General features: G+C 42.6%; 1 protein-coding gene and 1 long non-coding RNA gene across 6 annotated transcripts; one reads left to right on the top strand and one right to left on the bottom strand.

Moving 5' to 3' along the window:
* Positions 1–960: 960 nt before the first annotated feature.
* Positions 961–23,886, top strand: KBTBD11 (kelch repeat and BTB domain containing 11). Of its 5 annotated transcripts, none has more exons than XM_015622834.3 (4): positions 1,040–1,297; positions 4,092–4,155; positions 15,804–15,935; positions 16,377–23,865. In XM_015622834.3, exon 4 carries the CDS (start codon positions 16,452–16,454, stop codon positions 18,222–18,224), a length of 1,773 nt encoding a protein of 590 aa, XP_015478320.1. In that variant the 5' UTR covers positions 1,040–1,297; positions 4,092–4,155; positions 15,804–15,935; positions 16,377–16,451; the 3' UTR covers positions 18,225–23,865. The 5 variants fall into 5 exon arrangements, with proteins under 5 accessions (XP_015478323.1, XP_015478320.1, XP_015478321.1 ...); XM_015622835.3 differs by lacking the exon at positions 4,092–4,155 and adding an exon at positions 1,643–1,796; XM_015622837.3 differs by lacking the exon at positions 4,092–4,155 and having other exon boundaries at positions 961–1,047.
* Positions 4,156–13,033, bottom strand: LOC107202277. Its single transcript, XR_001520616.2, has 3 exons — positions 12,927–13,033; positions 12,697–12,827; positions 4,156–6,050 (listed from the first exon to the last, which is right to left on the bottom strand). It is a non-coding gene; the product is annotated as an uncharacterized LOC107202277 (long non-coding RNA).
* Positions 23,887–27,240: the final 3,354 nt, after the last annotated feature.

Below are 27,240 nucleotides of genomic sequence, written 5' to 3'. Positions count from 1 at the left end.
TAAGAGTTAAGCACAGCTGATGTCAAAAAGTACAAGCAATGGGACAAAATTAAGGAGAAGACACCAAACCACACTTAGCCATCACAACTGTGATGCTGAAAGAACATACAGCTGCAATGGTCACACTGACAGCACTGAAGCAATTAATTGTCAGCTTAATTTGAGAAGGGAGACGGTAGTAGCTTTTCAAGTCTGCTCAGGAGTGCTCCCAAGGCCAGAAGCCACTCACTGGGCACTGCAGGGGAACCAGTCTGACAGGACCCTGGAGTCAGCGGAGAGGGAAAAGGAGAAAACCTGCAGATGAATAGTGTTTTGAGGCAGCAGTATCACGGGAAAACTGTATCTTACAAACAAAATACGATATATCCCAGCATCAGGAATGGGTCAGAAAGACCAGGACAGCACGTCTGCTGGCTTGGCAGAAATCAAACTGCAGCCTGCCGTGGGACTTGAGCTGTGTTAGGTACCGCTGCCTGCGCCGAGAGCAGACCCAGAGTACAAATAATGTAACGCGAAGAGTTTTTAAGAAACTGAAAAGAGGGTCTAATTCTGAGAATCTGATGAGAGTCTCAGCTTTGAAACGCAGGAGAAAATGGGACCCTGGTGCCAACTGCACCTGGCCTCCACGGCGTGGTTCCTCCGCCGGCAGACACCTGAATAAGCCGGAGGCTCCCCCGTGCAGCCTCCCCGCCGCCTCCCGCAGCGAGCAGGCGGTGCCGGGCCGCGGGTCCTCGGGGCTCCAGCCGGGGCGCTGCACCGCGGCTCCTGCGGCAAAGCCCCCGGCCCTGCCTCCCGCGGGGGAGCGCCGCCGCTTACCCCCGGCACGGCTACCCGGCACGGCTCCCCGGCCCCGCCCGGAGGTGAGGGAGGGAGGGAGGACCCGGCGCTCCCCTCCCGGCGCCACACGGGGGGAGTTTCTCCTCAGCGCGGGCAGGTGGGGCCGCTCCGCCGCCCGCCCCGCCTCAGCCCCGCGGGGCAGCGCGGGCATCCCGCGGCGTTCCGGGTTCGGCCGCTGCCCCTCGCCGTAGCCTCCTTCAGCAGCAACAGGTCCGTGCCCGCTCCTCCCTCCGCCTGCCAGGCGAACAAAGGGGCTGAGCGCGGCCCCGCGCCCGCCCGGCCCCTCCGCCAGCCCGGCCCCTGCGCTTCAGCCATTTGCCTCGCCTGGCATCGCCGCGCCGCTCCCACCCGCCTTCCCGGCCTCCCCCGCCCGCTCCCGCTGCCTGGGCGAGGCGCCGGGGCCGCTGCGCTGCGGGAGCTGCCCCGGAGCGGTGCCGGGCTCGTCGGCCGCCGCCGAAAGGTGAGCGGGGAGGCAGCGGGACGGGAGCGGGGCCGGGGACGCGGAGCCTCCGGGGAGGGCTGGTGCCGGTATCTGCCGAGGTCTGCGGTAAGGACCGCGACGCGGAGCCACGGTAGCCGCGTGTGTGTGAGTGGGGTTTCTGGAGCGCTGTCAGGTTTAATCGTGCTCTTTCTCTTTCCCCTGGCCCCCTTAATCCACCTCCCTCGGGCAGCGGGATGGCCGGGCATATCTCCATATCCCTTGTCCATATGTCGCAGAGGAGCCAACCCTGATGGCTGCGTATTTTATTTTTTTTATCCTGCTGACCTATTAAATATCTAAGTGTCTCTTTACACTAACGTTTAGGGATGTGTAACAGCAGGAGATTGCTTCCCGCTATAAATTCTTCATGGCGTGCTACCCCATCCTACTAAAAGCACACGCAAGCCCTGGGTGAGCCCTCCTCGTGCACGATTATGCAGGGTAGAAGATGCTTCAAAAGAACTTCTACTGAATTTCAGTAGGTAGATTTTTATGTCTGGTCCTTTAAAGCAACAAAAAGGAGACTCCTGAGCCCAAACTTACACCTAGCACAGAAAATGATAGTATTAAACCCTACAGCCAACTTTTTTCACCCGTCAAGAAAAAATAAAACCCTCTAGTAATAATAATATTCTGTAAAGCTTTTCCACAGCAATTAAACCAAACAATAGAAAACTGGAGCAAAAAGCTAGGCAAAAAAGTAGGGCAATAAAAAATAGAATAGCAATAAAATAGAACAATCCTTCTGTATGATCTGAGGAGCAAAAGGGCTTCTCTGTTTTCCAGGGACTTAACCATCTGTCTCCCAAAAAGGAACTAAGTGCAACGTTTGTGGAAAATAATAATTAAATTGTCACTAGTATTGACAAAGCAATATTTCCTCTCTTGTTTAACTATTTGGCCCATCCTACTTGTTCTGTGTTCTCTTCCCAGGGCCCATCACACAGCATTTATTCACTCTTTAATTAGGACATCCAGTGCATGCCAGTGGGATGCTCTGGTCATCCACTGCTAATGGCACTGTCTGATGAGAACATGGCAAGAGCCAAGGACTGTTCCGTGCCTGCCCCAGCTCCTCTGTGCTCTGCAGGACTCGCTCCTGGCAGCGGTGCCACTGAAGTCAGTGGTGTTACTTAGGATCTGAAGTTTGCAGGACTGCATCTTGATAATATCAAAAGGCTGAAATCTGTAGTAGCTTCATTTCTTCTACAAATGCTGTGTTTGCATCAATTTTCAATATAACGAATAGTCCAAAGAGATGGACAGACTTGAAATGTCAATAAATATTAGAGCACCATTATTTGGCAAGAGCATTCAATGAAAGTCATTAACTGGCTTTACTATGGTAAAGCAGGATTATAGTATTTAGGGCTGGCCTAGGTTACCATAGAGACAACGATGTGGTGAGATGACTGCGTCCGGATCCTATTTACCAGGGGTTTCAGCATTCTGTAGTGTCCTGTTGCAAGAGGATATTAGGGGCAGCTGACTGCTAAAGAAGGGTATAATAAAACATGAAGGGAAATCCTGCAATTTCTTTTAAGGTAGAATTAGACTTTTTTTTAATACTTTTTTTTTTTTTTTTTTCTTGGTGGGATCCTTTGTGGATTTTGCAGGGATTTTTCTGTTTATCCCCATTGACATTATACAGCATTGCAGTTGGGAGACTGTTTCTTGCCTCCGAACAGAAGCAGAGAAGTCATTTTATACCACTTCACATCATTGAAAATACCCATTTTAAAAATGAGCTCCTTTTAATTGTATTTTATCTCATTAGCCTTCTCAGGACATGACATTTTTACTCCTAGTGTTTTATTTTTCAGTTAAATTGTCATCATCTATTGTTTCTGCTTCATGTTTGTTCTCAGTGTTGTTTTGTCAGTGAGCAGGCATGATTAGTTTCTTTCACTGAAGAATTACTTTATAGCAGTTCAGGATTTGACAACCAGATTAACCTGATGTGTGACTGAGCACACTCTCACTGAGCAAGAAGGGACCCTGCTCTTTCCCTAGCCTGGGCCATACATTCCTGCCCGATTCCCTGTGCCAGAACTCTTCACCATGTGACAACACAGTGAATGGACAGAGATTTTGCCTTCCTCCTGCAGTTAATTAAGCAAGCACTCAGTTTACACTGCAGATGTTGGCATTACAAGTGGGGTTGGTCCTGTGAACAGAGTGTTTAAATCTGTGTATAACTCTCTGTAGGATCAGGACCAATTAACTGGCAATGCTGCACCCTTTTCTTCATCCTAAAATGCTCCTTGGATGCTAACTGGCAGTTTTGGCTTTGGAAGGATTACAAGACTGGGTCAGTATTGTATATGGGGGATTGAGTGTTAATGCAAAGAAGAGCTCGCTGGGGTTTTTTTGTTCTGAACTACACATTTGGTACTTCCCAGTTTTTTTCTTATACCTCATCAGCGAGGATGGCAGGAATTCATGATGAGTTAAATCAGTTTATTTAATGCAAAACAAGCACAAGAAAAAAATCCAATGGTTCTACAGATTTTGCACTGTGTGTCGGGGGAGAAGAAAGATGTGTCACATAAATGCTTTTCAGGTGTGATGTTTCACAAGCTGCCACTGCTGTGCCTCTGGGTGAAACAGACAGGTTCACATCTTTTTTTAACTCACTCGGAAACGTGCCAGAAACCACAATCATCCTGTATGAATCAACATATGTTAGTCAAGCATCTTCCATGCTGTTATGTTGTCTGTCACAACATGATTTGCATTAATTGGAAGTTATTTTACATTTATGCATTCACAGATTAGCACAAGCTCTTTCTTGTTTTTCTGGACACTGACTCCTCCAGGAGTACATAAGTACCTAGGTAAGTTTTGCATCTCAGCTTTGGGTGTCTAACTGCTGGAAGGCTCCTGGACTTCTGAATCATTTCAAACTATCAACCTGTCAGAGTTGTACAACAGTTTTGTTGGTTTTTTTTTTCTTGGAAGCAGTTCTGTTTTCCCCCTTTCTTGTATGTAGATTGAAAAAACAGGCCCTAAACTCTGGAAATGAACTATTATTTCTGCAACCCATATTTTAGGTGTTAGTAAGAACTAAAAGCCAACCTTTCGCTATGGGAGTGGCTTGTGAACAACAAATGTTCTGATTCTGTCAGTCAAAGACAAATCTGTTCACGGGAGAGTTTTTCTCTTATCCTGTGGCTTTCTTTCATCTTTCCTTTTACTGCAACTGCCTGCATTGCTTTAGTTCAAAAAAAAAAAGCTACCGTTTACATGTGTCTGTACAGTTGTGGTAGATTAACCCTGGCTGGATGCCACCTGCCTACTGAAGCTGCTCTATTACTCCTCAGCTGGACAGGGGAGAGAAAATAAAATTGTAAGCCTTGTGGTTAAGATAAGCACAGTGAGCTGTCACTCACCAGTTACTGTTGCGAGCAAGACAGAATCGACTTAGGGAAATCAGAGTAGGATAATGAGCAATAAACCCAAATCTTAAAAACATTTTTCCACCATACTTCTCTTTTTCCTGGGCTTAACTTTACACTTGAATTCTTTACCTTTCCCCCTCCTCCAGTGGTACAGGGGAACGTAGACTGGGCATTGTGATCAGTTCACGTTATCTCTGTTGCTCTTTCTTCCTCACAATCTTCTGCTCCACTAAGGAGTCTCTCCCATGGGAGAAGGTTCTACACAAAATTCTCTAGTGTAAGTTCTTCCCATTGGCTGCTGTTCTTCACAAACTGCTTTGGCATGAGTCCCTCCCATTGGGTACCGTCCTTTGGGAACAGACTGCTCCAGCATGGGTCCTCTGTGGGGTCACAAGTCCTGCCAGCAAATCTGCTCCAGTGTGGGCTTCCCACGGTGTCATGGCATCCACCTGTTCCAGTGTGGGATCCTCCACATCTCTGTTCCACCATGAACCTCCATGAGCTGTACGGGCACAGCTGCCTCACCATGGGCTGCGCCACAGGCTGCAGGGGAATCTGATCCAGCGCATGGAACACCTCCTCCCTCTCCTTCTGCACTGACCTTGGAGCCTGCAGAGCTGTTTCTTTCACATATTCTCACTCCTGTCTTCTCTGGCTGCAGTTTGCTCCTACGCAGTAGCTTTTTCCTCTTCTTAATTCTATCATCCCAGAGGCAATCCACCATCACTAATGGGCTCTGCCTTGGCCAGTGGAGGGTCTGTCCTGGGGCTGGCTAGCACTGGCTCTGTCAGACATGGGGAAGCTTTTGGCAGCTTCTCACAGAAGCCACCCCTGCAGCCCTCTCATTGCCAAAACCTTGCCATGCAAACCCAGTACAACAGTAAGAAATCCAGATGCTCATGAAGTTAATGGGAAATGTCCTTGACTACAGTGGGGTTGGGATTTAAAGTGATGTCAGGCTCTGGCTTTATCAAAATTCTCTGTGAAACTTAGATGGCTGTTTCTAGTTGCAGGCTACTAGCACAAGCCTTGTTCTCTTCAAAGCCATGGAAGTCAGCTGTACACAAACATAATTCTATAGTAACAATTGATAATTTGAATTTCAAAGTTTGGTTTCCACAGTAGATGCAGAAACAGTAAATGTCATTTGAGTGTACTGTAGTGTGAGCTTTGGAGTTTGTCAGTGCCATGTGTCCCAAGAAGTTTTAAATTTTGATACAGGAGAATGAGGGCGAAGACTGTTTATGTGCATTCATGTGATACAATTCACTAGTGTTGCTTCTTGTTGTTCAGGATGAGGTCTGTACCACTTATTCTCTGTGATAGAAGACCTTTGAGACAGGCAAGAGAGTTGGAAGAATCTGTTAGTCCATAGCTGGACAGTATTTCTGCCAAGACATTTTGCAGTCTTATGGGAAATAAATAGTTGGATTGTACCCCCAAAATCAGGCAGCTTTTCACATGACAATGGCTGAAAAGCCTCAGCATTTGCTGTAAGATTTTGTTGATGTGTATCTAAAATCTTTCTAGTCAGAAGCAACCAAAGTTTAGACTTTTGACTGAAACATCAAAATCTCTAAATGATCAGAACCCCAAACCAGGATTCCTGAATCTAAGCTTCTTTTCACACCTCCCAAATCATAACCATAAAACCAAACATCTCTCTGTTGTGCATTCTGATGTAAACGTCTTAGTTCTTACTCTGGATCCTGGCCGTACAGCTCTGTCCAGGTTGCAAATTAATAAATTCAAGGATACCACTGTGACTAAATATTTAACTGCATGCATTAGCAACCCTTTATTCTGTAGCACTTGAAAATGACAAGTTTGAATCATAGATTAGTCAGACATACTACAGTCTTTACTTCTACTCTGTGTCAAAAAGTCCAAAAGCAGATGGGACAGTCCTGTGATCATCATCACCCTTCATGGTTGTGTTGCCAGTTTGTATGTCTCTTCAGAAAGAGAAAAGATCATTTTGGGGAAAGAGAATTCAAAAGAGAAAAGCAGAATGTACATTTCTTCAAGGTATTTAGGATGATCTATTTGACACCTGCTTTTCCATCAAGGCTGTTGGCCAAAACTGAGAAACTGAATAGATGCGAGGTGAATGATCTGAGCAGAGCAACGTTTTGACCTAATTCATCCAGAAGTTACTGGCTTGGTACTGGAGTAAAATTCTTTGGCCTGTTCTTGCAGGAATAAGATTAGATAAACAGGCAATCTTTTCTTTCCCTTTAATTTAGACACCTGTCTGCCTTGCTCAATGGAAAAAAACATTATAGTGGGAGATACTGTATTGCCTTCTTTAAATTCTTGATGTAATAGTTGAGCTTAGTCAGAGAAATCAGTGCCACAAAACTGTTGCCTGAATACTCAGGCTCACCATATGAAATCCACATATTAGTAAAAAATGTTATGCATCCAAGGCAGAAATTGTCAGGTCATGAAAATAAGAGTATTTTAATAGAAACCTATTTTATTTCTGTGTCAAGAGTGGTCAGCAAGTTTTAGCTTCTATTAGTGTAAACAGCATGCGTTGTACTCAATTTTCTCTTCTTTCTCTGTTAAATTCCAATTACATAAAGTAATTTCAGACTTTGCTAAGCCCTCAGTTGCATCACTGCTGCTAAAAGCATTTCCATTGTTTGGTGAAATCTGGGCTGACAGCCTACAGGTATTCCTGATAGTAAAGGCTTGCCACAAAAGTACCTATGACTGCAGCATGCGTTTCTGCTTTGAGAATCAGCGGAAGTGTTTTTTAATCCTAGCATAAACCAGAATGGCTTAGATCTCCAGCCAATATAGCTGAACCCTGACCCGCTAAAGGCAATGGGAAGAAGTACTGAAACTTCACTTTGGCAGGGAGCAGAACCCAGGATTCTTCTTCCTCACCCTCAATAACATTATTTATTGTTTCTCTGAAAAGTAATACTGCTTTAGTCTGAAGGAGAGTAACCCTTCTTTCATAGACTTGATGGTTTAGGCACTTGGTTGATATTCAGGGGTTTTAGTATTGTCAGGCAAAGGGAAAGGGGTAGTGACAAGTTTTCCATGGGCCCTGGTCAGAGCTCTAATTATTGTACAGAAAGGCAAAATAGCAGCAAGAGTCAGTACTGCTATATTTGAAAGTAATTTAGGTTTATTTTGCAGAGGATTCTGGGCTGAGGCACTCAAAGCAAGAATTAAAGTCCCCTGACTGCACAAGCTAAGCACTTCGTCACCATGGTCTTTGGTATTTTTCTCCTGGCTAGCCCTTGGTAGCTCTCATGTGCTGATTTTTTGAGTATCCAAATTAGTTGGCACCTGTCCCTTTATAGGACTTTTGTTTTGGGTTCTTTTCCCTTTGAACTGAAGATTGATGAGACGGGAGGCGAGTTTTTTCTCTCGTTCGTTCTCAGTTGTTTATTTTTTCTTATCAGCATTACAAGGTACAAGGAGCTATGTGCACTATGATAGTAAAGGGGTAAAATGGCTAACAAAGATCTTCTTCAAGGTCTTTTATATGTCCATTTACCCAATTAACAGGTGCCAACTAAGTTATTTTTATTAGTGACCCAATGACCCAACACCTTTGTGCTGCACTGCGGCATTTTCTACCCAATCACCTACTACTACCCAAAAACCCCTAGGAAAGAACATGAAGAAGAAAGAAGAAGGACAAGAGACAACACCCTAAATCCTCCATCTTGTCCCCTGCTCTCTAAACTACCTTAAACTCTAAACCTCAACCCATTCACCCAGTGATTCAAAAAACTTTCTAATTTACACATTTACACTTTTTCTATCTAACTTTAGCATTTGTTCTCATGTATCACCATGAAAACATGCCCATGAATTTCATATTATATGAAATTCAGCGTTTCTTTGAATTCTAGAACTAAATATTAAAAACAAGGGCACACACACTGTATCTCAGACTCCAACAGGCACCTATTTGTACCCACCCATGCATATGTGTGCAGAACCTGTGTGTATGTTCCAGATTTCTTTCCAGGAGCTGGTTACAGGTAGATCAGCACTGCTGTGCAGTGCAGCTCAGACACACAGCATTGGCCCCTCTTTCAGGAGAGCTGGGAGGTGCATCCCGCCCACAGATCAGTTCTGTACAGGAATATAAGCCCTATGCCTATCCACCTTGATTTTCATTAAATAAAAGCAGTCAAACTCCTGTGAGTCACCTAGTATGTCACAGTTACAGGACCTACAGCAAAGTGTACCAGCAGCATTTCTGCCATGGCAGAGAGAAGCCTGTGCAAGCTGATTTCCTTCCTTTTTTCAGATTAGGGCTGTCAATGCTGGAAGTTTTGCTCTGCTATCTGATCTGGCTGTCTTAGGTCTTATATCTTTGCTGCATTGGCAGCTGCCAGATAAACCTGCCCTCACAGTCAGCCTTTGCCATGTTTAGCACTGTGGCAGGTTTCTCTGTATTTGAATCCAGTCCAAAGTCTGTGTAGAGACAATGTCTGCAGGAACCTGGAATTTTTCTTAAAATCAAGCTACCTGTAATGTAATTCTTGGTTGCAGCTAGAATGACTGTAAACTTGAAGTTTGAAGAAAAATCAGGGCAAAGAAACCATGTATGATCTCCAAAAATGAGAAGGGTGCTATTCACCATGTAGCTAAAGGACCTCTGCTTTTCTTAGCGTCACCTAGTCAATGAATCAGTGAAACTGTTTAGTTTCTAAAAGTGGGGCATTTTTTCTCTTAAGTACCGGATCTAAAGTTTATCTGGGAAGAAAAGTATTTTCATTATTGCCTTCTCTAGAAGTTTTACTTTCTTTTCCTAGGTATAAGTCTTAGAAAAGTGGGACTGTTTGCTTCCCTTTGAAGTCTGTTGTTACCTCTCACATTCGGTCTTTCTCAAGCACAATGGTGACATATTTTGGCAGATTTCTGGTGCTTTGGGCTCTTCAATCTGTATGTCTTTTACATAATGATATAAAAAGCAAAATCCAGTTTTATCTTAGAGCAGGAATTTTATTTCCTCCAAAAATGTTGCTCCATCTTCTGTATTAAATGCAGTACAGAGCAGATGTGTTGGAAGAGTGCAGTGCATTTGTGGAGATCAAGTGCTGTTCTAGAATGCAAAACCAAGCCTGACTCTACTTTGATATTCAAAAATCTCCTCCTTTGTTAATACCAGCATTGCCAAAGTGTTCGTAGAGACTTTGAATATGTTTGCAGCTTGTTGACAATACAGTTTAATACAGAAAAGCATTTCTACAGTCAACATTACCACATTACAGTACATTACACACTAATGCTTAAATGAGGCTTTTAATCTCCACAAGCTGATGCTTTGCTTCTAGTCAGTGCTTCTGGTGTATGGCAGTTTCCAGAATTTAAGGTCAGAAAGGATTTCTAGATCAACTAGTCTGCTCCTGTCAAATTTTATTTACCCTTGCTTCTGAAGTGCCTTCCAGCAAAGCACATATTCAAGATCCCTTTCATCACATCAGAATAAGGATCTTGCTATGTCAGATGAAATGTCCACATAGACCAGCATCCTGCCTCCTATATGAACCATAATCCAATATTGACAGAAGTATGTGGCAGGATAAAAATATTTTTCTCCATGGGATACTTCTTGTCTTTGAATATTAATACTCTGACAGTTTTCTCACTCAGGATCCTCCTAAGCTAAATGTATTTTTTGGGTTTTATTCTATAGATTTCCTTAAGTCCATCCTTCACTTTCCCCATCAATTACGGTAAAAATTAATTAACCACAATACGCTCTACCAGTCTTGTTTTTTTCTCCTCAGTAGCATAAATATTTTGCTTTGTTTACATTACACTTCGTTTGCTTAGGGTTTCTTCAACAGCCTAAGAAAGCCTTCAGCATGCAGAATTTTCATGTGCCTACACTTGTGCACAGTCATCAAGTCACAGAGCAAACATACCAAGCCCTGAAGAAATGTCAGCTCTGCATTTCTCAGGCTGACTAAGGCTTGCTGTATTAGCTCTCCAGGCTACTAACACAAGCCACCTTTTCTCCAAAGCCATGTGGCTGTTAGAGGGTGCCTAGGCTAGGTATCACCTTTTTGCTTGGGAGCTGGTGTGCAGCGTGGAGTAAGCCTTTGTCTGTTTGCAAAGTGCTGTTCTGAGTCTCTCACTGAAGTGTTTTTTTTGTCTCTGAAATAATTTGGTACTCTTCTCTGTCTTTGGAGATTTTGAAATGCTACTCCCAAAATGTAAAAGCCTTGACCATACATGCTTCCATCATTCAACCACCATGTTCCATTGCAAACCTACTAATGCTGTAGAGGAAAGGTAATATTTTCCCTGTGGGTGCTCCATATTTCCCAGTACACACATTCAAGGACTGCATTCGTCCCTTCAACTGTAGCACCACACTGGTACATCTGGTACTGCTGTCAATTCAATGTCGTGTTAACTGTGCCCAAATATGATGAAAGCAACCAAACTTCAGTTCATCATAGACATGACCACATGCTTTTATATCTAGAAGTGCAGCTGTGAGCCCATGTGTAGAATTAGCAGAAATTCTGCATAAAAAGTTTTGTTACATACAGTATGGTGTTGCCATGCAATACTTATTTCTTGACCTGTAGTGCATTAATGATGAAGACACCAGCCCTAGAGTTTTTCCCAAAGGTATTGTAATCACTCAAAAAAACTTTTTTCTGACTGTTCTTTTTTTTTTTGTTAGACTTTTTTTACTCTAAGGGATATTGGAGAGAACTTGCACTTAATCTTTGCTAGATTTTGTTTTTGTAGGAGTGTTACTTCCTTTTTGCTGTGAGAACTCCTCAGAGACACTACTCCTCCCTAACTATTTCTGAAGAGTCTAAACTGGAAGGAACTCAAAAAGATAGTTTCCTTTTTAGAGAATGTTTGTCTCTAAGGATATCACTGTTAGAAGACCTTTTCTCTGGTCGTGATGACTGTTTAGAACTTCTATATTTTTAGTTTAGATTTGTTAACTATAATATCAATTTAATCAGCCTTTTGATAATATTTTTGTTATGACTTATTTCCCCTCTCTCTTCCTCCCTGCCCAGACACACACAGCCTTTTCTTCCTCTGAGTTTGTGATGAGGAACTGCTGTCCACATGTTTCTTGTGTGGTCTGTAGTTATAAGCTGCAATTCTTAAATGTTCAGGTTTTTTTGTGGTTCTATGAAAATGTTGTAGTTATGCAATAAAAACCAATTCATATGTCTATTACATATATTGTCAAAAAGTTACAGTACCTTGAGAGGTCAAAATTTGTATCCACACTTGAGTGTGAAGGCAATATTATAAAAGGCATATAACCAGCAGTCAGGACAAGACACTAGCATTATATTGTGCATAACTTTGAAAAGGGGAGAGAAGGAGTTATTTTTCCTGCTGTTTTTCTTGAGGTGGCACATTGAAAGACAATTGTACTTTTTTCTTACAAACAGGAGGTTAATCAAGTGGTTAAGATTTAGAGTTTAAATCTGTAATACGATCCAAGCAGTGCAGGCCCTTTCAGAGAAATGGCATCTTTATGCTCCAGATGTTTTCCCCATCTACAAAGAGAACATTTTTTTCCTCCAAATTTCACAGATCTACTCAGAGATAAGGAGTATTACAGACTCTTTTTATAAGTATGGAAACTACTCTACACTTGACTCTGCCTACACTTCACCCTGGCCAGTTTTACTTTTAAGTAATTGTTTAGTTTTTAAAATGAATATAAGGGATGTTTTTTCCCTTTTGATGATCCTGCCTCTTTGGACGCCTTAATCATCTCAATCAGATTGGCAGCCCTATCCCAAGGGACTTTTCTACTGAAGTAAAAATTTGGAAGTCCAAGTTTTTATAAAAAGCATTTTTATATTTTATAGAAGCATTTTTACCTCTTCACTAAGGTGGAGCAGAATGGCATTTTGTCATTTCTGAACTGGTAAGTCTCCTGGGGAGGATAGCCTGCTTATATAAATTAGAGTTGCTTATGGCAGAGAAAGCACTGCTTTTACTTACCATGAGACTGAGTCAAAGCCGTTTCCATTTGTGAACTGGAGAGAAGTAACCCAGTTCTTCCCACATGCTCATATTCCCCAGAGAAACTGGGTCTTGCTAGAGGAGGTGGTTTGGATCAAAGGCTATTGGCACTGCACAAAAAAAAACGAGGAGAGAACAATTCAATACAAGCATTTAATTGGATTTTATCAGAAGGACTGCCAAATGAATGCAATGCCAGGAAACTTTACCTGCAGCTCTTCATTACACTTTCTCTGTCAGAAAAACTGTGCCTTCTTATCTGTGTTGTTACTTGAGCAATGTCTCACAGCATTTGAGGTTGGGGCCACACATTCAGGATATTGTGTGTCATTGCCAAGTCTGTAAATACAGTTCATGTTTGTTGGCAGCTCCTCTGTCCATTAACATTACATCATCCCTAGACCAAACCCATGATAATGAAAACATTTTCAGACCAAGTAATTCAGCTTCTGACTTAAAAGTCCCCAGTACAAAAGGTAACCTCAGTCCATAGGTACCATATACTCTCAGTAGTGTGCTTCCTTTTCCAGTACCTATCCTGTTTGTGAGTTTAGAAAAAAAAACAAGTTTATTTTAAGCCAGATGAGATCTTTGGGTGGTCAGATTCTTCTGATTCATCACAGCTATCAAGTATCTTCTGCAATTCTGTACCTTTTGAATATTCTGTGTTGCCAGAACAGCAGTACAACTCTTTGATCACTAACAAGAAAGATAAGAAAAGAAGGGAGAAGGAATTGAGCATTGTATTTCCATCAGGCCCTTTCAGCATCTTTCTGTTTCATACTAAATCCATGACCTTTTAACTCAGATCATTCATGTTACTCAATAATGGAAAGGTTCCACAACTTCTCTCAATCGTTTTTCCAGCTTCATTTTTTGTGTAATTCTTGTATTTTGCTTTCAACTAGACAGAGCTGCTGAGATTGCTGTTATGGTCATTGCTGTCATTGACATAATCCTCCAAACCCTCCTTCAGCTTTTCTGAGTCTTCAGCTTCCCCATATAGTTCCCTGTTGCCTTAATTGCTGGTGGTACTTTGATTTAAGTCCTTCTCATGCTCTGCATGAAATTAATCATATTCTTGGTAATTAGCTTTGGGTATACCAGAGGATAATTTTCTTAAGAATTCTGCTGCTTGCCATTAGCAAGCAATGCCATCGGTCCTTCGTTCTCCTTGAGATTTCTCACAGGAGTTGTAGTGTGTTAACACAGGTGTTTGTTACAAGCTTCTTTCTCAAGAAAATTTCAAATATGTCAAATCAAACTTCTAAACTAAGCAGGTATTTGAATATGGGAAAAGATACAATTACGGTGAGTGCGCTTGAGGAGGATCTCACCTTTTTTTTTTTTTTTCCCATTAGCTGAGAAAGTTGGTAAGTTTTTCTGGTTATTGTTTTAACTACTCGGAATGTTCAAAATGGTGATTTTCCTTTGGGACATAATGCAAGAAATACATTTCACCATAGAGAGATCTTACTGGTATTTGAGTTACTGTTTTTGACTTGTCACATTTAATCACCCATACTTGTAATTTTTGGTATAGCATTTTTTTCATTCTTCCTTTATAGTTTCACTTGAAAAATCAAGCCATAGACCAATAGCTTGAAACTATCTGAAGCTACTCAACCCTTCTTTTAGGGGGGTACATAAGTAGAAGTTAGGAAAAGTGGTTTCAGGAATGGCCAGAATATTGTCAGTTACAGTAGTTACTCTGTGTACTGTTAAGACTCGAAAAGCATAATCACATCAACAGGGATGCTGCTGAGTTAATGTTTAAGTTGTTAATGAGTCAGTACAACTTCCATGGGCCCACAGAGCATGCACACAGATCACTGCATTTCTTCTTGTCGAGTTAAAACCACAGAAAACTCAGTAAAGCTTGACCTACAGAGTTTGGATTTGGACTGCAGGAAGTCTGCCACTAAAGCTAGCCAAAGTTCATACAGTCACAGAAGGTTCCTAAGTGCCAGATTTTTAAACACTCAGATGAGGAATATAAAGTTGGTAAAATCTACTCGTTCTATTAAGTTTTAAAATGCTGTTAATATGGTCTGAAATTCTCCAATACCCAGAAACCAAACCTTAGCATTGATTCAGTCTAACTGAATGTGATCAAATGTAGTAGAAAGCCCTTTATCGGTCAAGTGCACAAAATAAAAAGCCATGATGGAATACTAATACTATCATTTAAGTAAGTTTGCATTGCAAGTATGAGCTTCTAGATTTCCTGTCTGCATCAGGGGTTTCCAGACAATGTCACTTACAATTATGCTTTCAGTAAAAAAAAAAATATTAAAAAGTTAGATCTCCCTAATGCTAATTTAACAGGGTAAATGAATCATGTCTGCTGAAAGGAAGCCATAATGCATACTTTACATAGAAATGAATGTTCCTTGAGGACTGTGAAAAAACTGACAAAAGGGATTTTAATAGAAATTAATAACCTCCTTAAAAATAGCATCAGGGATGCAGATACTTATTAAATTATACTAAGTACATTTAAACAATTCTTATGCATCACTCATGAAAACTTAAACCAAGTTTTGATGCTTGGTTCCAAGTCTGGGAAATTCATAAACAAACATGAGGCAAAGAAATGGCATGCCATTAAATTCTAAAAACTATATTTATGAAATGAAGGTACAACTGAGTGGTGATTGTGCTGACATGGACTAACCTACTTACAGCTATGCCTTCCCTGTATCCTGCCTTTTCCCACAGGAGACTGCATGTTCTAATTATCTATTGTGATTTTCTTTTTCCTCGCTTCTACTTTTTATTAACAGAAGCTATAAATCTTTGAATAAAGACATGAAGCAATCTTATTAAGTCTGATTAACACTTTGCTGATGCTTTGCAGCTACATATGCTGCTACACAAATGTGAGATTGCTCATCCCAAGTACAGAAAAAATACTTCCATGTGTTTCATAAACACCTAGGATTATTAGCATACTTACAGTGTCTTTAAGATACTCTAGATATATTATTAAAGGAGACATAACTTAAACGCACTCAAACTTCTGACTAAAAAGAGCATATATCGATTTTAAAAATACTAATCTTTTTACACTTTGTTTTAAACAGGGGGAATGCATATGAGGAGTACTGATACGAAGAAGATTTCCCGAAGGTCATGCAAAGGCAAACTTGGCTAGTGGGGAATCGCCTTCCAGAAGAGACTGCACCCTCAGCCTTCCACTGAAATAATTGCACAAGGTGAATACATTATGATAGTACTTGTAAGTGTCTGCCGTTAAAGGAGATTTTTGCTCATCACCCAGCGCAACGTAGGGACCAGGTGTCATGAAAAGGACTGCAGTGCCTGCAGACTGCTTAAAATTTCTGGAGAGCAACGGGAAAACCAGAATTGCTTTTCAGGCTGTTGAGGTGCAACATCGGGGCGATCCCCCGTCCCACCAATAGACTTCAGGTTTTCGGGGGCTGAGCTATAGTGCAATTAGCAGCGGGAGGCGGCCGAGCTGCAGGGTGGATCCCCCAGGGAAAGGAGAAGCCGCGGTTTAGCCCCGGAAACCAGAGACGGCCCCGCCTGCGAGAGCGGCGGCCCCGAATACTAATCCTGAGAGGCGGGGTGGGGGGAAGCAGCCGAGGGAGCGGAGGAAGGCGCGGATGCTGAGCGCTCTTGGGTCTGTCCCGCAGGTGATGGCCGCGCCTCGGCGGCCGGCAGCGCTCCGCACGGACCAGGCGCGGCGCCGCCGCAGGTAGCGCGGCTCCATGGAGGGTAGCGGTGCGGCTCCGGAGGAGGAGGAGAGCGGGGCCGCGAACGGCGCTCCCCCGCCGCCGCCGCCGCCCACGCCGGCCGCCCCCTGCGGCTTCAGCTCCTCCCTCTGCTTCAGCGCCGCCGCTGCCGAGCCGCAGCCGCCCTCGGCCGGCGGCCGGGTGGTGCAGAGCCAGTGGGAGATCAACAACGCCGCCTGCCAGCCGGAGGAGGAGGATGAGGAGGTGGTGGGGCCTCGGGACCGGCCGCCGGAGGAGCCCGACCTGGTGATCGAGGTGTCGGGCCGCCGCATTCGGGCGCACAAGTCCGTGCTGGCAGCCAAGAGTGACTATTTTCGTGCCCGCGCCTCACGGGACGTCCTGCGGGTGAAGGGGGTGAGCTACGGGGCGCTGCGGCTGCTCATCGACTACGTGTACACGGCCCGCATGGGCGAGGTGCGGCACGACAACCTGGCTGAGGTGGTGAGCGGCGCCCGCGTCCTCCAGATGCCCTGTGCCCTGCACTGTGCCGCCGAGGCCATGCGCGCCCAGCTCTGCCTCGGCAACTGCTACCAGCTCCTCTGCCTGGCCAAGAAGCAGCGGCTGGCCGAGCTGCGGGAGGCTGCCTATCGCTTCATGAGCGACCATTACCTGGAGGTGCTGCGGGAGCCCAGCGTTTACGGCCGCCTCAGTGGCGCTGAGCGGGACCTCATCCTGCAGCAGCGCATGGATGCCGGGCGGCCCTGCTTGCTGGTGGCCGAGGTCAGCGACGCCTTCGAGCGGCCGGGTGGTGGCAGCCGGCCGCAGAGCCGCGAGAGCAGTCGGCCACAGAGTCCCTCCTCGGTTGTGTCGCTGGAGGAGAGTGGCTCCCTCATTCACTGCTACCAGGAAGCCAGCGGCGAGTGGAGGGTGCTGACGCGCCTGCCCGAGGAGGCCAATGCCAAGGGCTGCGCCATGTGTGTCCTCCACAACTACCTCTTCCTGGCAGGGGGCATTGTGACAGGGCCGGTGGGCAGCGAACCCAGGGCCCGCCTTTCCGACAAGGTCTTCTGCTACAACCCCCTGACCGACACCTGGAGCCAGGTGCGGCCGCTGGCTCAGCCCCGCTCGCAGCTCAAGCTGTTGGCCCTGGATGGTTACCTCTATGCTGTTGGGGGCGAGTGCCTCTTCACTGTGGAAAGGTACGACCCACGGGCCGACCGCTGGAGCCCTGTGGCACCTCTGCCCAAGGGTGCCTTCGCTGTGGCTCATGAGGCCACCACTTGCAACGGGGAGATCTATGTGTCAGGAGGCTCCCTCTTCTATCGCCTGCTCAAATATGATCCCAAGCGTGACGAGTGGCAGGAGTGCCCTTACAACAGCAGCCGCCGGCGCTCTGCTGACATGGTGGCCTTCAAGAGTTTCATCTACCGCTTCGATGTGAGCAGTGGCCGTGGTGGGGAGCAGGGTGCAGGCGGCGGGACAAGCGGTGGTGTTGAAGTTTTCCGGTACAACACAGTGGCCAAGTGCTGGAGCCAGTGCGCCAGCCTGCGGCCCAGTGGTGGCCCCATCCAGCCCTTCCGCTGTGCCCCCTTGGGCAACACCATCTACTGCGTCAACCGGACTGGCACCCTTCGCTTCAGCCTAGCCCAGGACGGTGAGGTGGAAGCAGATGGTGGGCTCAAGGGCACCTTTGACAGGGAGCTTCTTAAAGCTCCCTTAGATGTCAAGGGTGTCCTCCTACCCTTCGTGCTTACCCTGCCTGAGAGGCTGGACAAAACCGGGGACCAGGAGGGTTCCCTCCCACTGTAAGGTGGCCAGCCTGGCTCTGGCTTCCTGAGGGGGGAGTTGGGTGGTAGATCCACAACTCCCATTGACAGAGGAGACCCACTCTCTTGTGTCTGCGGAGAAAAGGGACTTGCCCTTTGCTCTGCTCTGCTCTCAAGATCATGAGCTGGTTTTAACTCAGTTGTAATTCTTCTCATGTTTGCTGTGCTTTGTGTGAAAAGCCAAGCACACAAAAGTAAAAGCTGCTATAAAGGATAATCTCTGGATTATGTTTGTGCCAATCCCCAATCTGAGAAAAAAGTTTTTACACCTGGATTTTTAAAATATTCTCGACAAGAGTGTTGTAATGGGACATTAGTGTTGGTTGTGTGTTTACACATAGTTGCAACCTGGGCTGGAGCCTTTTCTGTCATTTGTGGCTTTTTCTCCTCTGGGATGATACTGAGGTATAAACATCGCTGGCAACATAGTTTAGCTGCATTTGTTTTCATGTTAAACCAACTATTTCCTGTGTTTAAGAAGTATAGGAAGAACGCCTCCATCGCAGCCTTTCATTTCTGGTGCAATACACAGTGTAAGGAAGCTGTGGCACTGTATTAGTCCCAGGAATTTCAACCACAGATGATTTAACAGATACCAAACTTAATGTTTTAAGTAACACAAATGTGTGCCACATGTTTAACTTGGAATGCAAAAAAGAGAAAAAAAAAGTCAAGCCACCTTTTTAAAATGTGGCATTTTGTGGTAGATATGAAATACTGATATGTTCTTTATTTGAAAAGGCAATGGTTTCTGTATGAAAAAATACTGTTTTATTACTTTTTTTGATCAGAGATTTTAAATTAAAAATGAACTGAAGCTGTTCAGACTGCAACCAGTTGACATGACCATGTATGACACTAGAACTGGGAAAAAACTTTGTACTTCGTATGCTCTTTAATTGACTGCAGGTCAAGGAAGGTTAACCTAAACCCCAACCTGTGGCAAAAGGCCTTTCCCACTTATTTCAAGACCATCAAAAGGGGACATGGAAAATAGAAATGTGCTACACATGTTGATAATATTGTGCCACTAGTATGATGTTACTTCCCTGTCTTTTGATTGAGAGACTGCTTTATTTATTTTGAACTAATGATTGCCATAATCAATAAGTTCTTGTTAATTGCAGTACGTGCTGATGGCGTACACAGTCATTGTGATTCTTAACTGCCCAATAGTGCTGTTTGTGGGGCAGCATCCAAATGAGGCAAAACCATACAAAACTTCTTCCTGCCTGTGGAAAGTTGGAGCACACTTTTTGTCATGTTACTCAGAACTGGAAAACATAAAATGTCTACGCAGACAGACTATATTGAAAAGGGCACATGCATTTTATACATTTTATATTTTAAAAAAAAATAGGCAAGGCAAATGTTTTAGCTTTATGGTAAATCACTGAGAAACCTTTTCTGAAAAAAGAACCTGTGTTTTTGCTGGTACATTGCTGTATATTCAGCATGGAACTCAAGTGGACTGTGGAAGAGAATTGTTTATACTCAAAGCTCTAGTATAGATTCATATTTTAGAAAGACATAGGGACCTTGCATCAAAAAAAAAGCAGATCTTTTTATGTTTTATTAAGATGTTTTTGTTAAATAGGACTTTAGCATTCTTACATATAATTGCTAGTTCCAAAGGAAGGCAGCAGGCTCTGTCCTACGAGACACCATCTGTACAAAAGAGAATAGTGAACTTCATAGATATTTCTTTCCTTCACTTTAATGTTTGGGGTTTTTTTTCTCTTCTCATTGTTGTTGCACAGGGTTTTAATGCAGCTGATCTGGTTAGTCATTCTATAGAAAACAGTGGTCCAGTCCTAGAAGTTCTTAGGCAAGTGAACCTGTTCCCTAGTGAGCTAATTAAAGCATCAGCCAGGCAGGAGTGTGACATTTATCTTAGCCTCAGTACAGGTTGGTGCAGTGGAATTTAACATCCTTCTCAGAATATTTGATTTAATTTTCAGATGAAAATCCTTGGAAATATTGACTCTAAATTAAATTACGGCATTGTAGCTTGAGCAGGAAATAAAAATTACATATTTGCCTTCAGCATAATTTTTATGTTAACTGTAGAAAGTATTTCAAGCTGTGTAGTGCAACGCTTAGGTGCATACTTAAACTAGAAACATAAGTGCTAGCCAGATTTTAAAATAGTAGTATCACCAGGAACACACACAAGGAAACGTCTTCTTGCAATACAATGCAGTTTCACAGTTCAAAGACTTATGTAGTATAGTTCTTATACTACAGCGTTGTGAGGTATCAAGCCAGGTTTTGCATTCCTATTAATTAAGCATTAATTAAGCACTTTCATTCTGCTAATGCATGAAAATGTTTCTAAATGAGTGTTGGGAAGTTTCCATGATTTAAGATGTGACAATAACCCACAAACTTTGGAGATAGAATGAACCATATCCTTTCTTCCAATATTTATTGCTGTACACTAAGAAGAAATACATTTGCAAGTAAGTTTTACAGTATTAAGCGTTCAACAAACCTGCAGTGGTTTGTGTTTTTGCTAGCTCCTATTTTTAAAAAAAGTTGAATCAAGTGCTTACCTGCTTTCACTGTTTAAACAGTGAGACAGGGGAGAGTCTGGGCTTCATTAGTAGCTGTCTGTCAAACCTGTTTCCTTTGTACACTGCGTAGTCACAGCCTGATGATTAACAACAAAAGCATGTTTCTAGCCAGATTTCCTACTTTGTGGCCTCTGTTTCCTCCCTGGTAGGCCTAAGGCAGGTTTGCTGAGAATTATGTCTTCACAAAGAAACACCCCCACCAAACTTGGATACTAAAACCAGAATTTAGATTGTCTTCAGGCATTTAAAGACTGCAATTGTCATTCTAGAACCCTACAGTTTTACTTAAACCTAGCAACAACTGTCTCTTTGACATGTGGAGCTGCTGAGCAGTTCCCCTCCACCCATTTGGAACTGCTCAGAGCAGTTCCACACCTACCTACCAAGTGGGATATCCAGAAACCACTGATGTAATAGGGTTTAATTTAGGTACAAACCAAAGGGTCAGGCCACACTCAAGTTTTGTTTGCATATGTTTTGCTTTTAAAACAGCCATTTTATCTAGAGTAGCCTGAAGTCTACCATGTTTGCATAGGAGCACAGAGATCTGTGTGTGCTTTCTTAGCTTGCAAGCATTCAGTTCACATCTCCCATCCTCTGGTTGTCAATGGACTAAAGGAACTCTTGGAGCTAGTCGTGATCTCTAAAAATTTACGCATTTTGCATTGTATGTTAATTGGCTAAAAGTCTCACAAATCAAGTTAGTCATCCTCACTGAGTGATCTGAGACTAGCTAGAGAGACATAGTCTGCCCTGCTGGTGTTCTTCCCCCTGAATCTTCAAGTCCTCCCATTTCAATGGGACATGTGAGAGATAGTAGCCCTAATTTTTCAGTGAAAAATTCATTTCAGTGAAATGCCTAAAGCCTTCGTTGAATCTAAAACAAAATTCCAGTTTCAATAAAGAAATGCTATTAACAGATGAAACTTGACTGTTTCTATCTATTAACTGGTTCCATGAAATAGAAATCTTAATTGCAGCAAAAGCATGTGTACAAATTCTGTTTACACTTGAAACTAAGTAAAAAAATAAGTGGCAGAAGAATAACCCTGTTTGATCAAAACTGGCACTGTTGAGCAACATGAGGAGGATGTTAGTTATACCCTAGTAATGACTAAAATTGTGCAGTCACTGATGTAAATTCTGTCCACAGAAAGTTTCTTTGTAAATAAATACCTGGTAAAATTTGAAGTGATAAGAGAATAAATTACTCACATGAAAGCCATACCTCTCCTGTGCTGTTTGATTGGCTCACAGAGTGCTGTTTCCCAGTTACCACTGGTTATCACGAGTGGGTTATTGCTTTTCTTGATTTGCATCATGTATTCCACTGACTGTTCCATAGATGTGTTGCCCTTCATTATCACAAAGCTTAACAGTGGTACTGGTGCTTTATGTCTGGGCTGATATGTAGTGTTTTCTGCTGGAATGAATCCAGATCAAGATAGAATCCTATCTTTGGGCTTTTTTGTTTTTTCCCAGTAGCATTGCTCCTGGGAAACTTAAAACATAAAAAGGGGAAATGGTAGTACTGCTGAGCAGTTGTAATAAAAAGCATTTTATTAATTACTCTTTTTTCTGCTGTTATTTTGCACACCAGATTTGCGCTGGTTTAGCAGAACAGCTGTTTGGCTGTTACCAATAGTATGAGTCCAAGCACTATTGCAGCAAAGTATGTTTTTACCTGTTTGCTACCCCAGCTCTTGCTCTGAGATAATGTAGTGCAAGTCTGTAATAGTTCCATGCATTTACAATGTTACTGGAACTATTCTGACTGTATTACTGCAACTAAAAGCTGAGATTGACACACAAGCTCAGTTAAATTGTGCACTCAGAATATATAATCACACTTTTAATTTGTTTTGGCCTACTGAATGCTGAGAGCTGCTGGAATGAACCCCCTGGCATTAGGAATCAGCACAAGTGCTGGTTTTGGCTGGTGTCAAGTTAATTTTCTTCACAGTAGCTGGTATGGGCCTGTGTTTTGGATTCGTGCTGAAAACAGTGCTGGTAATAGAGATGTTTCCATTGTTGCTGAGCAGTGCTCACACAGAGCCAAAGCCTTTTCTGCTCCTCACCCCACTCCACCAGTGAGGAGGCTGGTGGTGCACAAGGGTTTTGGAGGGGATGCATCTGGGACAGCTGACCCCAGCTGACCACAGGGATATTGCAGACCATTTCTTGTTATGTTTAGCATATAAAGTTCGGGGAAGAAGAAGGAAGGGAGGACATATGGAGTGATGGTGTTTGTCTCCTAAGTCATTTCTCTGTGTGTTGGAGCACTGCTTTCCTGGGGATGACTGAACATCTGCCTGCCCATGGGAAGCAGTGTATGAATTCCTTGTTCTGTTTTGCTTGCAGGTGCAGCTTTTGCTTTGATATTAAACTGTCTTCATTTAAACCCACGAGTTTTCTCACTTTCCCCCTTTTTATTTTCTCCCCCAAGTCACTGGGAGTGAGTGAGTGGCTGTGTGGAGCTGAGCCACTGCCTGGGCTTAAACTGCAACAGAAGGCTATTTTGGAGACTCTTAACTTTAATGAATTACTCAAAGGAAAGAAATGGGAGTGAAAGATAGGAGGGAAGAGATGAATTCAGAGTCAAAAGTACCTATTGTATGTCCAGTTGAAACAAAGAGCAGGGAAGGGAAACCACAGTTGGTACTTGAGACAGTGATGGCTTTTTTTCATATATTTCTTAAACAGGGTAGGTTTTTATCAATTATATTGCTAATCTTACCATTTTGTACCTGCAGTGCTTCTCAAACCACCACGGTGTTTAATGAGCTGCCTTTTGCAAGAGTCTCTTGCTTTGCTTTTAAAAAGTCTTAGTGGATAAACCCTGGACAAATCTGTGAAATCAGGAAATAACAATGTCTATGCTGCCACTTTCAACAGATTAACTAATGCAAATTCTTTAGACACTGTTCACAGTTCAGGTGAATTATATGTGTAACTGATGTATTAATAGTTTCGTTTTTGAAGCATATATCGGTAAAGCTTTTTATGTACTCCCAATTTATGTTGTAATGAAATAAATATTTAAAAAAAGCTTATGCTCTCCATTAGGGATTTCTGGGTAATTGTTGTTTTTTCTTTGTTATCCATCCAATCGGTAAATGTTATTATGTTTTTCTTACAAAGGAAAGACAAAATTATACAAATTATCACACAGGTAAATATTTATGAAATGTTTCTAAGGCTAATAAAAAAAAGAGAAATATTTTCATTTCACGGTGCCCTGGGTGTTTGGAACTTGAAATATTCTGCAGTAAAAGCATTTTCCTAAGTGCAGATTAGGATATATCCAGTTAACTTTTATTTCCTTTTTATCTTTCTGTTTGTCAGTATGTTAAAGTGCATTATTCATTTATTGAAGTTACATGTAGGTTTTTCCAGGATACTTTCCTGTATTATGTCACATATGTCAGATTTTTGGCTGAAGTAGATTTACAGCAGCATAAGTGAAAACAGAATCAAACGCAATTTTAATTTCCTACTTTGTCTCCTGCTTATTTTCTCATCAGATATTTTGCTTGACATGAGGTCATATGACCTAGTTGAAAACTCCAATATTCATAGATTATGTGGGGTTGAACTTGCTGTAATTTCTTTCATTTCCTTACCTGTTGCAGGCTTTCTTACATTTTCTTAAGAAGGGCTAAATTCTGCTGCTGATTAAACCAGGGTAGATCTGGAATAGCTCAATAAAACATTTTAGATTACCAAATTTTTTTTTTTACATTCATCCCCAGAGTTTTGAGTCTGTTACAAAATTACTGGGGGCATCCTTTGGAAAACAAAAAGAAAAGTTCTGACTGAATAAGACTCAACCGGTCAGTCACTTGAATGTGTTTTGGGTTTTCTTTTCTTCACTAGAATATAAAATTTTTAACTCTTAATTTTTATCTGTGTTATGAACTACGTATTGGGAAGTTTTGTGGCAATGAAGTTTTATCTCAAGTATATACTCCTGCTTGATTCACTGAACATTTTGCACATCTCTTGGGATGCTTAGACCCCAGGCTCAACCTTCAGGTTTAGTTTGGTAAATTATGTGGCTTGGTCCAATAACCTGTGCTGTGATTAATTTTCCAGTTCTGAAATGCTAAACCAAACCATTTTAGCACAAAGGATTTGGATTTCAAAGACCTCTCAGTTTGGGCACACAGAATCCCCTGTTGTTACCCGTTTCCAGGTGTAATGTGTCACACGTGTCCATATATTCAAAATTCACAATAAGTTTTCATAGAAAAACATCTGCAAGCAGATGGTGTTGACCTGTATTCCCCTGAAGGCAGAGAAGTCTTGCTGGAAAGACAAATACTCAGTTTTTAGACTGTGCAAACAGGGAGGTCACATAAAGCTGTGAACTCGCATGTCATACTGAGTAATTACCAAGTAAACAACAGTGTCATCAAACATGACTTTACAGCCTGTGGACAGATGTACCCATCGTGGTGGGGACAAAGGAAACTTAAATCTACGCCTAGAGACAAACCCCATTCCTGTTACAGGATTGGATTATCCAGGCAGGTGTCAAGAGAAGAAAGAAGTCCTAGGCTAAATAACAGCATGTTGCTAAAAGTAGGTTAGGAAGCAATAAGTGTGTCAGTACCTGCAGTCTTCTTAAAGTGTCTGTGAAGAGGATCTCTGTCTCATAAATCCCAACCAGTGCAGCTGCTGGTGAGCAAGCTCAGGCAGAGGGAGGGGAGCACGACTGCCTGACAGCAGTGACACCTGCCTGGCAGGTCACTGGCAGTGAGCAGTGACAAGGAGCTGAATGAGCATCCTCTGAACGACAGCTGTCCTGAGGCAGAGTCCTTGGGAAGGGGAGAGAAAACAGTACACGCCTGGCCAACTTGTGCCATGCCCTTCATTGCTGTGCTCTCCCACTGTGCTGGCAATGCTTGTTCTCAAATTCCCTGCTGAGCAGCTTTATACATGGGGAGTCTTGAAGGTGATGACATTTTATCCTCCTTTTTTTTATTTCTTTTTTCGCCTGGTTTTTTCTTTGTCTTTTTTTCTTATTCAGTCTTCTCTTTTTTTACCTCTCTCATGTATATTTTTTTTTCCGTTTAGAGATTGTATGTATTTGTCTCTCAAACATTTCAGTAGGTAACACAAGGAGTCTGTTAATTTGGAAAAACTACCTATTGGAAACCACTAAAACTCCTTTCCTCAGGAGGCAAACTTTCCTTCTATCGTCTAATAATTTTCTTAATACAGCCCTAAATTTTTAGATGAAGTGTGGAAGACTTAATCTATCTGCTTTTTGGCAAAATGGAACCATGAGCTGTTCACTTCCTAAGAAAATAGAGAAAGTTGTGAGCAATTAAATTAGTCATAATGCAGACTTAAGAGTTCAGCACCTTTTGTTAAGCTTACCTGAGCTTTTAGTCACTGCAGAACTGCAGCTACAGCAAAAAGTAACTGCAGGATTAAGGTATAGACCAACTAGGAGGTCTTTGAGGAGTAAAATAAGAGCACAAATTGCAGCAGAATAAAGTTAATTCCCACACTATTTAGAAACCATTATCTCAGTGATCAGAGACTAATTCACTAATTACAGATAAGGTGGTTCTCTTTTCCTGTGTCATCATGATCCCCATCTCCATGTCTCATCCCATTCTGTTCCCTGACCTGCTGATCTGCAGTTCTTTGTCAATGTGAAAAATCATTGCAGAGTTGGACGGTAGAAAATTTGTAGGAATTTTAACTGTTCTGCACAGGTAAGGGGATCTGTCATCTGCAGTGATGGATCATTTGTCTCTCCCATATTTTTCTAATTAAAGAAAAACACAATCTTTATTAGAACTAGAGAAATAAAAGCTGAGATTAAAAATAACTTCAGGGAACACAAATAAGGAATATATATTTTCATCACTGCCAATCTCTTTTTAGATTGTAATGAAGTCCTAGACAGGCAGAGAGTCTTCTTAAAAATACATTTTAAACTATTAGGAAAATGCGAAGTCATGCAGGTCCATGAAAGAGTTCCTGGGTTGGGAGCAGCATGGTGCAGGAACTTCAATGGGCTGATTAAGAGAAGATGAACCTCTTTCCTTTACATTCTTACTGAAGTTCTCTGCTCCTGTGTATACTGAAAGCAAATGCTGATTCTGATTGTGTGATTCAGTAGCATACCTTAGAGTGCAGTACTCTTTCACCCTATTCTAAAGCAAATGAAGTATTTCAAAATACTTTTTGAAAGAAAAATTGAAAGAAGTCCCTTAATTAATCATCAGCTTCCTTCATATTGCCTTCTTATGTGCTTCTTCAATCAATCCAGTGTTATTTAAATGTAGATTCTGTCTGTGTTCAAGTCTAGTTTGCCTTTGACAGAGTTGGAGTATAAAGGTATGATGGCAGTGCATATGGAATGTTTGACAAGCCTGGTCCATAAAAAGCTGATGCTGGCTCTTA

This window comes from Parus major, chromosome 3 (genome assembly GCF_001522545.3).
Source record: "Parus major isolate Abel chromosome 3, Parus_major1.1, whole genome shotgun sequence".
Lineage (NCBI taxonomy): Eukaryota > Metazoa > Chordata > Aves > Passeriformes > Paridae > Parus > Parus major.
This window is presented reverse-complemented; position numbering and strand designations above follow the sequence as displayed.

Bases quoted from the DNA above. Each gene is read 5' to 3' on its own strand.
- KBTBD11 (XM_015622836.3), top strand. From the start codon at position 16,452: ATGGAGGGTAGCGGTGCGGCTCCGGAGGAGGAGGAGAGCGGGGCCGCG.